Source organism: Echinops telfairi, unplaced genomic scaffold, assembly GCF_000313985.2.
Source record: "Echinops telfairi isolate 266 unplaced genomic scaffold, ASM31398v2 ScPeMD7_1;HRSCAF=3_0, whole genome shotgun sequence".
In the NCBI taxonomy this organism is placed as follows: Eukaryota; Metazoa; Chordata; class Mammalia; order Afrosoricida; family Tenrecidae; genus Echinops; species Echinops telfairi.
Genome location: NW_022103896.1, coordinates 79450384 through 79468155, shown reverse-complemented (window position 1 = coordinate 79468155; position 17772 = coordinate 79450384). Strand labels below are relative to the sequence as shown.

The following is a 17772-nucleotide window of genomic DNA, read 5'->3' as shown; positions in this document are numbered from 1 at the left end:
CCATGTTAATTAAGTAAGGCCAATAGTTAGTATCAGATATCTGAGAGACATCTGATAGAGAATTGCCACGCCACGGATGACCAGGATACTTTAGTTGACTAGACTTCGAGGAGATGGCTCTGCACCATCAACACCTCTGGGAGATGCAAGCTTCACCAGGGCTAGGCCAGCTCTTTGGCCAAAGCCAGGCATCAGTAAGAAGCAGAACTAGAATTTTGAATGCAGTGGTCTGTCTTGTATCAGCTCTAATTCACTGCATCATTGTAGAATATATACACAACTTATACATCAAGACATAATACACAACATATATATAACACGCTGTCAAACACATACACAAATGTGTTAATGAGAGCCATTTCCTACTTTTTGCAATAGACAGAACCAAGTGCTGTGACAGAATGCAGGAGGCTGATGCTTGAATAAAATCTAAATTTTAGTTTTAGTGTTTTAGCTTTTGTGGACTTGGTTATAGTTGCTCATAACAAAAGATATTTTTTATTAACAAGTCAATTCAAGGAATTCTCTAACCAACATGAAGTTCGTTGCTTTCACCTTTTATGGAAGCAATGTTAATTTGTATATTATGAATTTCTTCAACTTAAGTTCTTCACTTAAGTGAAAAAAAAAATTTTTTTTAATCCAACAGAGGAGAACACATCAAGCCACTTAAATAAAAAGATTCTGGCTTTTCGTGATCAGAACATTCTCTTGGGTACCACTTATGCCATCATAGCTAATGCTCTTAGCAGTGAGCCAACTTGCCTTGCCCAAATTGAGAGCAGTAAGGTTAGAAGAATCTTGGAGCTTTCTGGATCCAGTTCAGAGGATGTAGAAAAGGTAATGAATTTTGGAAGAATGAATTTTATGTGTCTATGCTGTATTTAATATATAACCTTTTGGCTACCCAAACATAATCATGAGGTCTCACTTTTTTTAAACTCTCAGTGTGTACAACTGAGTTCCAAGATCTCTGGATAGAAAAATTGACATATCCCACGTGTTTACAATTTTTTGAAGGAAGTTGGTTTTTGTCATAAAAAGGGAGAAATTTGTCTGCCTAAGGTCATTCGTTCGCCACCAGTTTGATCACAACTCTCCATTCATTGTAGGGCAGAGTAGCCTTTCTCTCCCACTTTTGCGCTTAGTTTCTGTGTTGTTACCACTTTGCTGGTATTTTGTACTTTGGGCAGTTACCAACCCTCCCTTGACTTCTCTCAGGGTTGCCAGCATCTTTGCAGACAGAGCCTGTGATCCAGGACAGGTTGTCCCTATCGGACACTGAAGACAACAGCTAGTGTATCTAGCCTATTAGAATTTTAATGAACAAACAAGGGATTTGGAAGTAGGGTTTAAATATTGTTACAGCCACTGCCTTCTTATAACAAAGAAAATTCATTATCCCTGTAATCCTTGGGAGCTAATTTGTAGAAATTTCCACCCAACAATGGTTAACATCTAGGCTGCAATTTCAAAAAGTTGAGGTCAGATATGGTGGAATATAACTCATTATGCTCCACTTTCATAATATTTTTCATGGATTTACGTTAAAGTATGCCTTTTTCTTTCTTAAAATTTGGTTGGGTTACTGATTTCCCATGAAGCTTTCGTGGCAGCACAGGTGACTAGTGTGCTGTCTGGCCCACACTTGGCCTGTTCTAGTCTGTTTGCTTGTCTCTCCTGTGCTCAAGGTCTAATTAGAATGACTCCTTCCCCCGGCAAACTTTCTGTATCTACATTTTAGAGGTAGCTATTATTAGTTTCTTCATAGTGAATCAAGAAGTTAATAAGAGTTCTCTAAGAAAGCTTCAGTGTCATTCACTGGTGTCTGTGAATTCCAGGTGAAAGCAGGCCTGTATAAGAAGGCATTCCATTTCCTATCTGAAGCCGTGCAGACTACTGAGAAGGAAACCCAGTCTTCCAGCGGAGACTGTGCCCATGTGGCTGGAACGATACACGCGTACATGACTTTAGTAGAGTTCTGTGATCAAGCACTCCGTAGGGAGGAAGATAAGCCATCAGGTAAGTTTCGCTAGTCTAAACTCTATAATTTTTTTCCCTTAATTGAGAGATCTATTAATTTACTATTTATCAATTCATTAACTTTTAAAATGTGTTATATATATAAAATGAAACATTTACAATTTCAGCATTTTTTACAAATGTAATTCAGTGATATTAATTCATCATGTTCTGCAGTGATTCCCACTACCCTTTTCCAGATTCTCAACAAATGTTCTGCGAGAAGTCTGTAATTTTTCTGAATGGCCATGACATCTCCAACCATATGCCAGCATCTCAGTTAAACCAGGCTTCTGTCTGTCTTTGCACTTGCTTCTGTCATCCTTTACTTGATTCTTTGATACTATTGGCTCTCGTGGCCCACCTCTTGCTTTTGGAATAAATTCCATAATCAGCGGGTGTCCTTTATGTTTCTAGCCCACAATGCAAACTATGTTTCATGCAGAATGGGAAATCTAATAGAGGAATTTGTCTTCAAAATGAAAACGATGACTTCTAATCCACAAATGTGTCTGGTGTTTGCTGCTCTAAAGAAGTCGTTACAATGAGAACAGTGACATACCACAATGATATAAACCAAAAATAGAAAATCCTTGTTAAATTTATAATTTATATATAAATAAATGTACTGATTTTGTTTTCTTATTTGATGTCCTTGATAGTTATAGATGCTGCAGAATTACAGACATACGCAGCACTTGTGGTGGAGAAAATGTTGAAAGCCTTAAAATTAAATTCCACTGAAGCCAGGCTAAAATTTCCCAGAATTCTTCAAATTATAGAACAGTATCCAGAGGAAACCTTGAGCCTAATGACAAAAGAGGTTAGTATCTATATTCTTGTGAAGATGAACTATACCTATATTTTTACTCAGATTTATTAGCCTATGCAGTGCATAGTTCATAGCTGTTTCCAACCAGCAATGAATCCTGCTATATCCCAACAGCATATATAATTTAAAAACTGAACAATAAGACACTCACACTTGACCATGGTCATCCTCTATGGGCAATATAGGACCACTGTGTCTAAACAAGAGACCCAAAGGAGTAGAGTCGTGAGAGTATTGGGGACAGAGTTGAGTTTTTCTGAGTTTTAGGTTAAACTCAGCTGCAATGTGTAACGTCTGTGTACTGCATACAGCAAAGCATTAGCTGTGCCTACCTCCTAGTGAGCACCATGCCTTTCGGCAGCCAGGCCAAGAATGGTCTGAGAGTGACCCTGGCATATGTGGGCTTGGCAGCAGAGTAGGGTATGTGAGCTGTGTTCTGATGACTTCAGCATATTCTGCAGATCAGTGTGTGTCCTGTCTACCTATCATCCAGCCCGCTATGCTGGGAAAGACTCTATTTCCTTCATCCAGGAAAGGTGTTGGTCAGTTGAAAGATACCTTGAAACTGTGCCTGGTAATGATATTTAGCTGAAAAATTTTGAGCTAGAAAAGTAATGGTTGAAAAGCAGTGGTCCCAGAAAACTCCACTAGCTAACCTGGCCAGTGTGCACAGTGCAGGGTATGAGCCTCAGAGTTTGCGCATACCCGCCAGAGCCTCCACTACACTTACTCTGGCCTTGGGGGTCTGTGGCAAGTTCTCACAGTGCATCTGAAACCGAAGGTTAAGATAAATGTTGCATTTTTCCCCCCTTAAAGATAAATGAGACAAATAAATAGTTTAACTTTCTCCCAGTATAATATTTTATGTATGTACATAGGGAAAAGTCACAAGTTCACAATGTTATTGTGACCCCTGGATGGGCATTAGGCTAATTTTGATTGAATATTGCTATAAACTGCACACACACTGTGACAAGTGACTTTTTGTGGATGGATTCATTTTATCCTCACATATTGAAGATGAGAAAATGTAGGTGTACAGAAGTTAGGAGACATCCTTCAGTGTCACTCATTGTGCCAGCATTGCCAATATGTCAGATGGTATCTTAAAAGGGACACTATAAAGATATTGGAAGGAAACAGGATTGGAAAACTTGAAGTGATCTTAAAGAGACAAAACCAAAACACATGGTTTAGAGGAAAATAATTTAGTAGTTGTACACAGAAGAAATTGCCATAAATACTCTAAAAAGGGAAAAATATTTGCAGTATATATGGGAAACAGAGTGCTAATTTCTCCAGTCTAGTAAGTAAACTGTCACAAATAGATAACAGAAAGCAAATAATGATTTTTTACTGGAAATAAATTTCTAAAAATGATTAGGAATTACATTTATTAAAACAAAAGAAAAATTAAATATGGAATGTTTCACCTTACTAGAACTTAAACACAAACATTAGAATATGCTATTTTCCCTTCTCAGTTTGGCAATTATTTAAAAAAATTAGTTCAGTCTGTATTGTTAAGATATTTCAAAAAATAATCACTCATATACTTTTCTAAATGAAAATTTGAAAAATCTGTTAGGTAAACTTAGCACTGTGTATTACAACTCTTAACGTTCACACAGTAATTGTACTTTTGGGATTTTACCATGTAACATATAGCACAAGTACAAAGAGGTATAGCTATTGTAGCATTGTCAATAGTAACAAAAAATTAGAGAATAACCTGAATATTCACTCTAGTGTAGCCTACATATAAAGTGGAATATTATTACAACTATTAAGGAAAATGGGCTATACCTTTCTGTCCATCATTTAAAAAATAAAAACCAGCGGCATCAAGGTGTGATTCCATTGTTGTGAACAAAGGGTCTGTACACACATGAAGAAGGAGTCCTGGTGGTGCCGTGGGTTAAGGGCTGGACTGCTAACTGACAGTCAGCAATTTGAACCCATCAGGTGCTCAAAGGAAATAAATATAGGAGACCATCAAATGCCTGCCGTAAAGATTTACAGCCCTGCAAACCCTATGCAGCAGTTCTGCTGTATGCTAGAGGTTCACTATGAGTGGGAATTGACTCTGCGCTAAGCTAACCAGAAGGGTGACCATTTCCAGCTACTCTGCATTCCAGGGGAAAGAGAAGTGGCAGTCTGCTTCGCTCTAGACTTAAAACCTTGGAAACCCTCTATGGGCAATTCTACAGTTTTAAGAGTGTTGCTTTGAGTCAGAATAGGGTTTACATCAGTGGGTTTGGAAGTGGTTGCCTTAGGAATGGGACCGAGAGAACTGGGGATCAAAAGGATTATATATTTCTGTTTTTACACTTCTTTGTTCATATTGGACATGTATGACTTTTGTAATAAACTCTGGTTGGAAATCTTCATGCTCTAGGCACATCTTTCTCTCCTTTAGATTTCTTCTATTCCTTGCTGGCAATTCATTGGCTGGATCAGCCACCTGGTGGCCTTACTGGACAAAGAGGAGGCCGTGGCTGTGCAGCACACGGTGGAAGAGATTGCGGACAACTATCCCCAGGCGCTGGTCTACCCCTTCATAATAAGCAGTGAGAGCTATGCCTTCAAAGACACTTCCACTGGTCATAAGAACAAAGAGTTTGTGGCAAGGTGACTTTAGAGATAAATTAATCAAATACTGCGGGCTATAAAAAAACATATGTGATTAAAAACCAAACCAAACCATAGAACCTCATGAAAGTTTTATAGGTTATTCTAAAACTGTTTTTATGTTAGAATGTTTCTCAAGAAACCTCGTCCTTTACTCATTTTTAGTAATCTATTGCTTGAGACACAGTAGGTGAGATGCTTTTTGAAATCCATTTCTGAAACTGATCTCCAGTTTAAAAAGCACAGAAAGGCTCCTTTTCTTCGTTAGGACATGGAAGAGGCATGCTCTTCAAGGCGCCAGTGATTTATGAGTGCAGACAGTTGACTCAGCGGGCCAGGGCATATTGGTTCTGTAAGAAGAGGAGGCACATGTGGTTCTTTGGCGAATGGTCTCCAACAAGAGCTTTTGTTTACTATCTGCACATTTGCCATGCAGCCCACTGTAGAGGGAGGGCTTTTCAAAAAGAGAAGAGAAAAAGGTTGAGAGAAAAGGATGTCAAGATAGTAATCCTTTCTTTTATAACATAACTTCAATTACATAAAATTGTATGAAGATGCTGTACCAAAATCATTTGCTTTTATCTCTAAAATGTCACCTACGGTTAAGTTGTGCTTTGCTGAGTACTGAAGAATTGTTCAGTGACTCTTCCTCTAGAGTATGCAGTTCCCTGGAACACAAGGGGGCTCCTAAAGCTTTGGGGGAAACTGCAGTTAAAAGATAATGGACTTTCTCTGTGGGTTTTTTTGAAACCCACCCACAGATACATACTCATGTGACAGCAACCGATATTAGCTGTTTTTGAAAGATGTTTGATAACCTAAACTTGGCCAAAAAAAATGTAACCAAGTAAATTTTTTATAGAATAAAAAGTAAGTTGGACCAAGGAGGAGTGATTCAAGATTTCATTAATGCCCTAGACCAACTCTCCAATCCTGAAATGATCTTTAAGGTAATATAGCAGCTTGTAACACATAAAACATCGAACTTTGCTAAAATCTACTTGCAATGGAGACTGATTTTTAATTTTTTAAATCTACACAGGATTGGACTGAAGATATCAGAGCCGAACTAGAAAAGAACCCTGTTAATAAAAAAAACATTGAAAAAAAGTATGGCAGAATGCATGCGGCCTTGGGAGACCCAAAGGTTCCAGGCTTTGGGGCTTTTAGAAAGAAATTTATTCAGGTATGGATGGACTGCATTTTCCTTTATTATAAAGGATCATTATGAAGATAAATAAGTATACCCAATGGTTTAGTAATATTTTTAATTTTAAAATGTCCTGCTGAATTGTAAACATGCTTTAGGTCTGATTGAAGCCTTCTCCAAATTATTAACAGCATCTTTTTAGATCAGTTATCAGCAAGTGAGCGAACAGGCCAAGCGTTAGGGTTTTATTAAACTCTTGTCCTAGTGCTCAGATTCTTAGCTAGGAGGGCTGACTACATGCAGTTTAATACCGACAGTTATAAGAATTATTTGAATACTGAATCAAGAAAATATTTGTGTTCTATGTAAGTTGATAACTATTTTGGAACACTTTTCTCTGGTCAAGACATAGTCCTGGGTCCTAGAGGAGAGGCAGAGAAGGCAGAACCATTTCTTGACTTTAAGTGATTTTACGATAAATAGCATATACGAAGAGCTAGAGCACCAGGCCCGATGTGTGAAGTGTAAGAGCTCTTTTTAAAATGGCTCTGGAGTTGAAAGGGAGCATACTTTGGTTCAGGGGAATTAGGAAAAGCCTCAGGGAACCAGGAGAGCAGAGTGAGCCCAGACCTCCAAGCACCAGGCCCTCTGAGTGGATTTACCTTCTCTGCCTTATCCTACTGGAATACTCACCCGAGAGATTTGTCTGAAGTTCCAGTTCATCTCCACTGCCCCAAGGAGGATTCGGTGTTACTTTCTCTGTTGTCCAAAACACTTGGGGCACAATTCTTTTCTAGGATCTGTCTCATTGATTTGCTGTTGCCGTTTTGGTCAAGCTACCTTTAGTTATTAACCCCAATAAAGTTTAAGGCATAAAAGAGAAATCCTGGGACTCATTTTATTAGAACCCCCAAGTCTCACTACTAGTCAAAGAGCTGTAGACTATAGGACTCAGTGTAAGTCCTAGCAATGCTGGTCTAGGCGAAGAATGTTATATTGAATAGGGATTATTGACTGATGATCCAGAGAAGCTAGATTATATGAAGAAGAATGTGTCATCAGGACTGGAGGAAGGTTTACTAACAACCTGCGATTGGCAGATGCCATAACCTTTCTGGCTGAAAGTGAGGAAGACTGACTGTCGTAAAGCATTTACTGATGAAGATCAAGGCTTGAAGCATTCATTGTGGGTTACCACTCAATGTAAACAAGGCCCAAATCCTCACAACGGGCCCAGTAGCGGAGCCCTGGTGACCTATTGAGCTGCTAACCACAGGGTCAGCAGATAGAAACCATCTGCGGTGCAAGAGAAAGATGGGGCTTGCTACTCTCATAAAGAGTTAGTCAGAAACCCACACAGGCAGTTCTACCCTGTCATATAGAGTCGCCATGAGTTGGAATTGACTCGATGACAGTGAGGGGTTTTATTGACCAATAATAACATCATGAAAAATGAAGAAAAGATTGAAGTTTTCAAAGATTTTGTTAGATCTCTCCCTCTCGTGGGAGAGATATACCTTGGTCCTTGGCTTTGTGTGAGAAAGAATTCACGCCGAAGCCTGGTTTGTGACCCAAGTGAGTTTTTTGAAAATTAGAAGCAGTTTCAGGTGATACAGTAAATGGAACACAGGCAGACAGAGTCCACGGCACGGTTGGCAGGACGTGGCATAGCCATGCGTTGGGATGTGCAGCCCAGCCGCACTCAACTGTGTGTCAGCTGCTGAGAGAGAGAGCGTGCCAGAGCAAAACTCTGGCTTTTCAGGGGACCTGTTGGGAGGCATGGTCAACGATACTGGTTTACCCCATTGGCTGAATCAAATTCACCTGGCTTAGATGGTCCAATCCACATGTAACATCCCTTCCTGGCCGGGAGCTCAAACCTAACAGTTTCATCTTGCTTGGATCCATTAACAATGCTCACGGAAGCAGCAATGGAGAGATCAAACAATGCATTGCATTGGGTAAATCCGCTGCAGAAGACCTCTTGTGTTGAAAAGTAAGGGTGTTACTTTGAGGACTAAGGTGCTCCTAACCCAAGCCATGGTTCTTGCTTGCATGCTACCTCCTGAAATGGGAGAATATTGAATAGTTCTTTTTGGTATAGCAACACGGTATGTTCTTTCCATCTTCTTTGGATGCTTCCTGCCTCATTCAATATTTTGCCCATAAAATTCTTTCACTTTTGCAACTCGAGACTTGAAATTTTTCTTGAGTTCTTTCAGTTTAAGATATGCTGAGCATAGTCTTCCTCTTTGGTTTTCTCACTCTAGGTCTTTCATTATAATAGTTTACTTTGACTTCTCCAGCTGCCCTTTAGAGTTTTCTGTTAGGCTCTGACTTCCTCATCGCTTAGGTTCCTTAACTACTCCGTGATTAGGAGCAAGTTTGAGCCTCTTCTGACATCCACTTGGATCTTTTCTTTCTTGTCTTTTTAATGACCTTTTGCTTTCTTCATGAATGATGTCCTCCCATAGCTCGTCATGTTTTCTGTCATTAGTGTTCAGTGCACAAATCTGTTTTGAGATGCTCATGAAGTTCATCTGGGAATACTCAAGGTTGCGCTTTAGCACTTGAGGGTTTGACGTTTCCTCACCGTCAACCTGGAGTTACAGAGGAGCAATTGTTGGTCGGTTCCACAGTCAGACCCTCGCCTGCCTGGTTTTAGCTGCTGATATTGAGCTACTCCATTTTCTCTTCACACATATGTAGGCAATTTTATTCCTATATTTTCCATGTGGAGAAATCCATGTGTATACTTGGCTTTTGTGTTGTTGAAAAAAATGTATTTGCCAGGAACATCTGTGATCTTGCAAAATTCTATCATGCCATCTCCAGCTTCATTTCTATCTATATGCTGAGCAAATAATTAGAGAAGCTGGATTATATGAGGAAGAATGTGGCATCAGGATTGGAGGAAGGCTTATTAACAACCTGGGATATGCAGATGAAACAACCTTGCTTCCTGAAAATGAGGAGGACTTGAAGCATTCGCTTATCATGGTCAAGGATTGAAGCTTTCATTATGGATTACAATTCAATGTAAAGAAAACAAAAACTGATTACAAGGATCTGCATATAACCCCCCCTGCGGGAGGGACAACAGAAAAGTGGGTGAAGGGAGATGTCAGACAGTGTGAGACATGACAAAATTTATAAATTATCAAGGGTTCATGAGGGAAAAAATGAGGAGCCAATACCAAAGGCTTAAGTAGAAAGCAAATGTTTTGAGAATGATGAGGGCAACAAATGTACAAATATGCTTGACACATTGGATGTATGTATGGATTGTGATAAGAGTTGTATGAGCCCCCAATAAAAGGATTTTTTTAAAAAAAGGAAGATAACAAAAATCTTCTACTCAACCAAGAGGTACCATTATAGTAACTGGAGATAAGATGGAACTTGTCAAAGATTATGTCTTCCTTTGATTCACAATCAATGCTCATGGAAGCAGCAGTCAAGAGATCAAACAGCACATCGCACTAGGTAAATCTGCTGCACAAGACCTCTTTAAAGTTTTGAAAAGAAAAGATGTTGCTGCCAGGGCTAAGGTGTACCAGGCCTAAGCCATGTTATTTTCAATCACCTCATATGCACGTGAAAGTTGGGCATGTAATAAGAGAGACTAAAGAAAAATCAATGCAAAAAGGAAAAAGAAACATCAATGCATTTTACCTAAGGTGTTGGTAAGGAATATTGAATGAAAGTTGCTTTCGACACATGGAATTCAGGACCGATAAACCCCTTAGGAACAGTAGTGGGAATAGTGATATCATAAGAGTAGGGAGATGGTCGGGGAGGGGGAAGGGAAAGAGAGGGGGAACCTATCACAAGGTTGGATATGTAGCCACCCCCCCCACCCCCAAAAGGGATGAATAATAGAAATGTGGGTGAAGGGAGACAACGGGCAGTGTAAGATATGAAATAAAAATAATATATAATTTATCAAGGATTCATGAGGGTGGAGAGGGAGGGGAAAAAAGAGGAGCTTATACCAAGGGCTCAAGTAGACAATGTTTTGGAAGATGTTGGCAACATATGTTTAAATACGTATGGAATGTTGTAAGAGTCCCCAATAAAATGATTTTTTTTAAAAAAAGGCACCATGGACTGACAAAAGAACAAACACGTTTGTCTTAGAAGAATTACAGCCAGAATGCACTTTAGAAGCAAAGATAGCCAGACTTTATCTCTCCTACGTTGGAAATGTTATCAGGAGAGACCAATCCTAGGGAAGAACATATACTTGGTGAGTGCAGGAAGAGTAAAAGAGGAAGGCCCTGGACGAGATGGATTGATACAGCAGCTGCAACAATGGGCTCAAACCTAAGAATAATTGTTAGAATGATGCAGGGAACAGCGGTGCTGTGTTCTGTCGGGCCTGGGGTCGCTATGGATTGGAACTGGCTTGATGGCATCTAAAAACAGTATTAACATTTTTTTCCCTCTTGATTTCTTCCTTGAATTGTTTGTTGGCTAATATTGTGTTGCTTAATTTCCCTATATGTCTGTACTTTTAGAGTTCCTCCTAATATTAACTTACTATTTTTCTGTAGTTAGAGACACTCTATATTTTCAACTTTTCAGAATTTGTTGAGATTTTTGTTTTGGCCTACAAACTGTATGATCACTGCACAGGAGAAAGGAGTATTATCTGTTCACAGGCATAGTGTTCCATATATGGTCATTGGTGCAATTGGGTTAGGGTGTAGTTAGGGTGTATGCTTACACATATCATATTTTTAGTTATTTCAGCTTTGAAGTTTAGCTCTTCATATATTTTCAAATTTGTTTCATATATTTTGGGACGCTGATGTTAGGATCATAAATATTTATAATTGTTATATCTTCTTGCAGGATTGCCTTTTATTATTATGTAATGTCTTTTATCTCTATTTTTTTCAATAAATCATTTTATTGGGGGCTCATACAGCTCTTATAACATTCCATACATCAATTGTATCAAGTATATTTGTAAATATGTTGCCATCATCATTTCCAAAACATTTTGTACTTGAGCCCTTGGTATAAGCTCCTCTATTTTCCCCTCCCTCTCCCACCCTCCCACCCTTGTGAATCCTTGATCAATTATATATTGTTATTATTATTCCATATCTTACACTGTCCATTGTCTCCTAACACCCGCTGTCCTTTATCTCTTATAACAGATTTTTATTTGAAGTCTATTTTGCTTACTATCAGTATGATCACCTCTGCTTTCTTGAGTTACTTGCAAGGAATATTTGTGTCCATCTTCTGTGCTCAGTCTGTTTCTTGTATCTCTGGATGCTAGAGGATGAAATGTCCTCTGATGTCCTTCTCTTGGTTTCCCTAGGCCTTGGGCTGCTCATTACCAGGCTGGTGGTGAGACTGTCTACTCCTACAAAGATTTCTAGTCTCGGAAACCCTGCATAGGTCGCTGTGAGAATCAACCAGATGGCAGGCGGGGGTGGGGGTGGGGTGGGGGGTGGGGTGGTGGTGTTTGTTTTTTGTTTTCCTTTGTGCCTCTTTCTTAAATAGTATCCGAGATAAGCAGTTCAATTAGCTGTCCTTTTCATTACTGTACAGTTGATGTCCTAGACGAGTTCTCTACGTCTATAATTATGTTTTAATTTTTTTATGGACTTTGCCCTTGGGCCATGACCTTCTCAAGTACTTTTCAGTTTCCCCAGTTCTGTAGGTGAGGCAGGGGGCGATATGGGAATTTCCCTTCCTCCACATAGCATACTAGAGGGGCGGATGTTAGGTATTGCCCTAAGATCAGTTTGGATTTGGTAAAATGAAGTATCTTAGGCTCTAGTAAATAGTTTACTTTGTGGCATTTCTGTCTTGAAAAACTAAACAAATAAAACCAAAATGCTATATCCAACTGGTTCCTTTCCCTCTCTTCCTACTCGAAGCATGGGGTGACTTTGCTCCAGTTTTCAGTCTAGGAACCTAGAGAGGCTCCTGTCTGTAAAACTCACAAAAGTGTGATGCACACTGTCCCTTCGAGTTTATTTCCCTTTTCATTCGCAATATCCTGGATGCCGTGAAAAGGCCAGTGTGCACCCCCACCCCCACCCCCACCCCAGGCTTCTTCGCTGTCCGGAAGCATGTCTGCGTAAGAAGCTGGCCGCAGGAATGCCGCAGCCTGCCTGCTCGGAGGGAACTTTTATGAGTTTAATTTCTAGTGCCCTGGAACACTTGCCCAGAAATTTCCACTTAGGAACAAATCAACAGACAAGTTGTATTAATTCATTGAAGTAATAATCCAACAAAACTGATTCATATTAGATTTTAGCAGATTCTTAAGGCCAATTATCTTTGTTAAGTTTAAAACATCAAATAGATGTTTGAGTACAGACTATTAAAAAGAATGATATATTTCTAACAATCATTGCTTTTATAAGTTTAAATTATCTAAATTATATTTGTACTAGATTACAATCCAAATTAATGTTTTAAAAGACACTAAGGAAAGTAGTGTTTTTAAATTTATCCCTTCAGTTCTTAGGGAGGATTGTGCGCTATACACCCTATTGAATTACTCCTTTTTGGTTTTGTTTCCCTTTATTTTGCTCCTAGAGATCATGCCATCATAATGAGCTAGATCAATAAGTAGGAGATTGGAACTAAATGTTTAATTGACTTTATTGAAGACCCACTCTGAGTTTTTGAAAACTCTTATTAGAATTTATGGCTGCAAGTAAATACTAACCATAACCTTCTACCTTTCAAGGAAACACAAAGAAACAAAAGACAGGCCCTAAAAGCTGTGGTTCTTTTACATTGGTTCATTTGTTCGTTTGTTTTTAAAAACGTTATTGTGTTTTTGGTGAGGATTAACAGTTCAAATGGAAAATGTTCCATTAAGTATGTTCGATTAAATGCAATGTTTCCTAACATTAATTGCTATTCACACACTAGCATCTCGCTTCCTCTCTTGTTTCCCATTGCTGTCCCTTCCTGCCATCTGAATTTATCCTGGGCAATTTTATTATGCATACCTCCTTGTTATTTTTCGCTTGATATACCTGTCTATTGTGTGGCTGAAAGTTGAGCCACATAGGTGAGTTCAGTTCTAGGTGAAGGGTAACTAAGGGCTATAGATCCCAGAGTTCTACCAGTGCCCATCCCACCACTGATTACGAGTTTTATTCCACATTTTGTCCCACTCTATCCAGGAGCTTCAATTTTGATCCCTTTCAGAGTGGTTGGTGGAGGTAGCTATGTACCATCTAGCTCTCCTGGTCAGCGCCATGGGAGATGAGATTCTCTTGGTCCTCTAGGCATTTGGACTAATTGTTTCCATATGTCTTTGATTGTCTTCAGCTTTCTTTGCTAAAGATGATGGCAGGCTAATAGTTGTATGTTAGATAGGCAATCACAAGCTGAAGTCCCTAGTTGCTACTCACCAAAGTAGAGTGTAGAATATTTGTGGAATATATTGTGCCAGTTGACCTTACTGTCCCCAAAGACTATGCTTCGTAGCTCTTCCAGCCCAGGAGCTCTTCCTTCAAGGTGCTTAGTTATGGCTGAGGCGTTTCCTTAACTCTGCATCCCTGTGTGACTGTTGTGAGATGCCATCAAGTCTTTTCTGATGTATAGTGGCTCAGTGAAGCACAGAACCAACACTTCCAGGTCGTATACCATCCTCACAATTGTTATGGTTGAGCCCAGTGTCAACAGCCACTGTCTCAATCTATTTCTTTAAGGATGTTCCTCCTTCGGCTTTACCAAACATGATGGCCTTCTCTAGGGACTGCTCTTTCCTGATAACATGTCCAAAGGAGCCGAGACCAAGTCTCACTAGCCTCGCTTGTAAGAAGCATATCGGCTATACTTTTCTAAGCCAAATTCATTTGTTCTCCTGGAAGTCCACGATACTTTCAGTGTTCTCCGCCAACACCATACTTTAAATGCATCTACTCTTTTATGATGCATTCTCTAGTACATTCTTGGATTTATGTGTATCATATATAAATATACATATAAAAATATCCTCTCAAACATGTGCATTTACATATGATGTACATAGATCCATGTATACAAAGGGTTCAAAAATTCATGAGCCAATTCTACAATGTTTTCACAAATTTTTTGAAGTCCTCTGTATATTCATGAGTGTAGTCCCATTCACTGCCCTGCAACTGTTCAGCCTGTACGTCTGTCCATGCACCTACTTGTTGCTTATTGTTATTGCTGTTAGCTACAGGATTATGTATGTAGTCCTAGTTACTTTTGTTGCCTCTAACTCATGTTCTCCTCCCAGTGTGAATATTTCCCTTCGTTATTTTCTGCTGAACTGCCCCTTATTGTATATTGTCTGCCTTTCACCCAAGTTAATGTGTATACCTTGTAGATAGTGGTATCTTTTCTTCCCCTCCATCCTTAGAAACCATCAAACAGTGCTTCTTTCTGTGTGAAAATCCTTTCTTGACTTTTATAATAGTGGTCTCATACAATCTTGATCCTTGTTTGATAGACTAATTTCACTCAGTATAAGGTCTCCCGGGTTCACCGATGTCGTGAGGTATGTTATCATCATTCTGTAATGTTGCATAGGATTCCATTTTGTGTCACATGTTTACCCATTAATTTGTCGATGGGCACTTAAGTTGTTTCTGTCTTTCTGCTATGTGACTGGTGAACATGGTATGCATATATCTATTTGTGGAATTTAGTGGGATTGCTAGATCATGTGGTCTTTCTACCTCTTTTTAAGGAAGTAGTATATGCCTCGTTTTCCACTGTGGTTATACCATTGTACCATTTTACACTCCTATCAGTGTCAGATGAAGATTCTGGCTTGCACACGTTGGCCATCATCTTTTCTTTTCTGCTTTGTTTTTACCTTTACCATTATTGCTGGAGCAAGATCCTATCTCATTGCTTTGAACTGCAGCTTTCTAACGGCTAATCATGTTGAGCATTTCTTCATTTGTTGGTTGGCAGCCTAAATGTCTTAGTACGAAAGTGTCTTTTTTCTCTGCTCATTTTTTAATTGGATTGTTGATGGGTTTGTTGTTAAGGTGTTAAAGATTTATAAAAATTTTAGAGATTAGTCTTTTATCTGGTACCTTCTTGCCATTTTTTTTCTCAGTCTGTAGGTTCTTGCTTTACACTTTTTTTTAAGGCTTTTGCTGTTTAATTGTAAGAGGTCCCAGTCATCCAGTTTGCCCGCGGCTGTTCCTGAGCTCTCGGTTGTATTTGATAATATACTGATGTCGTGTAACAGGGCCCCACGTTTGCCCTTATTTCTCATATGGCAGCCTTATAGTTCTAGGTTTTACAGTTTAGTCTTTGATCCATCCCGGATTAATTTTTCATAGGGTGAGAGATCAGAATTTTCTGTTCATTAGTCAGCAAATGGATATCATTTAACCACCATCATTTGTTAAAGACTTACTTCTTCATTTAATGGGTTTTTTGTTTTGTTTTGCCTGTCAGGGAAGATCAACTATGTGAATTACTTCTGGGTTGCCATTGTCATGCTATTTTGACTACTGTGACTGGATAGTAGGTTTTGAAATTGGGAAGTGTGAAGTCTCGTATTTTTCTTTCATGTTACTTTGTTTAGTTGGGGTCTGTTTCCTTGCCATGTAAAATCAGTGACTAATTTTTCCATGCCTTTAAAGAATGATGATGGAGTCAGGATCAGGATTTCATTATATCTGCAGATTGGATTAAGTAGTATTGACATTTTCACAATGTTAAGTCTTCCTACCCATAAGCATGACATATTCTTCCATTTATGTAGGGGTTTTTTGGACTTCTGACTTTTTATCAAAAGATTGTTCTGTAGTTTTATTGATATGCTCTTCTCTGGTTAGTTGTATTCCTAAGTTATATGTATTGCATCTTTGGGGGGGGGGGACTTTTGTAAATGGCATATATATTTTTTACTTTCCTTTTCAGAGTTCTCTTTGTTAGTACAAAGGAAGTCAACTGATTTTTGCATGTTAATTGTATCCTCTTAATACTCTGAATCTTTTTTTTTTTACTCTGAATCTTTCTAATAAACATTTTCCTTTAGAAGAGTCTGTATAAGGCTAAACCCAGTGTGGTGAGGGTTAAAAATGTGCTTAATGTCCAACCTTTCTAAAATGTTTTATGACTTCATTATATGTGATAGTAGCCACTACTTTACCCCTCTGTATTCTCCCTCATGTCCCAGAGTTCTGCAATTTTCTGTTAACAGCTCACAGAACTCACAAATTAACAAGGAAACACGGTTGTAGAGGATAGAAAATCCCAAATCCATAGTTTAGATGCCCACCTTGATGATTCTCTGAATTTGCACCAAAGCAGACTTTAATTCAGCAGATGAATGAGGGGAGGCAAAAGACTGCTAGCTCAACTCCCAAGAACCCAAGGTCAGGCCGAGGCAAGCCAGACACAGGATCCAGAAGAACAGTGCAAACTTTGCCATAGTTGCTCACAGCAGCCATTGAGACCTGAAGCATACAAACCTGAAAGAAAGTCTTCCTTGCTGAACCAAGCAAAGGAGTGTGCTGAATCACACCACAAATGTGGCTCTTTAAGTCCTGAGTCAGCAAGAGTCTTTCGGGGGATAACTGGTATGTGACTGGTGACTCCGCACTTGGCTTCTGTGCATGATCAGTCTGGAAGTGGGGATACGGTGTGCTCAGCTGGCCCAGGAAGTGGTGGGGATGGGTTTCTAAGGAGGTGGGTGTGAGTGTGTGTACCTCCAACCACAGCGGTGGTAAGCACGTGGGACCTGTGTCCAAGGACGTGCCTGGGACCTCAGGTGCAGGACAGCATGGTGTCGCCGGCTGCCAGGTGGTGGTTTGTGGGCATGGCCACACTTTGGGGAGGGTATGGAGAGTAAAGGGGAGCTTACACCCTTCTGGTCCCTAGCCATCAGTGTAGGTGCTGCTGTACTCCCGGGTGAACGGAGCTGGCTATCTGGTTCCTGCCCCAACTGGAATTCTGCTTGCAGTAACACAAAATGCCCACTGACCATTCACCACTCTATCCCCTTGTTCTCTTCTAATTAGTATTTGATCTACTTCTTTATTCTCACCCATGACACTTGGGGTCCTAAGACTATGATCAAATAGTCAAATATAATTTTATTTGGTTTCTCAGGTCTTTTTTTTGCAGAGGGTCTGCATAGCATATCTGCTTGTTT

The 17772-nt window shown here is 39.5% G+C and overlaps 1 protein-coding gene across 1 annotated transcript in view; it reads left to right on the top strand.

The window, feature by feature from the left end:
- PRKDC (protein kinase, DNA-activated, catalytic subunit) overlaps positions 1–17772 on the top strand; it is a 217273-nt gene that overhangs the window by 172195 nt on the left and 27306 nt on the right. The window contains exons 68-73 of the mRNA XM_045291676.1: positions 650–840; positions 1842–2022; positions 2685–2845; positions 5274–5485; positions 6348–6435; positions 6528–6671. Coding sequence (XP_045147611.1) covers positions 650–840; positions 1842–2022; positions 2685–2845; positions 5274–5485; positions 6348–6435; positions 6528–6671 — 977 coding nt within the window. The remainder of the gene's footprint in view (positions 1–649; positions 841–1841; positions 2023–2684; positions 2846–5273; positions 5486–6347; positions 6436–6527; positions 6672–17772) is intronic.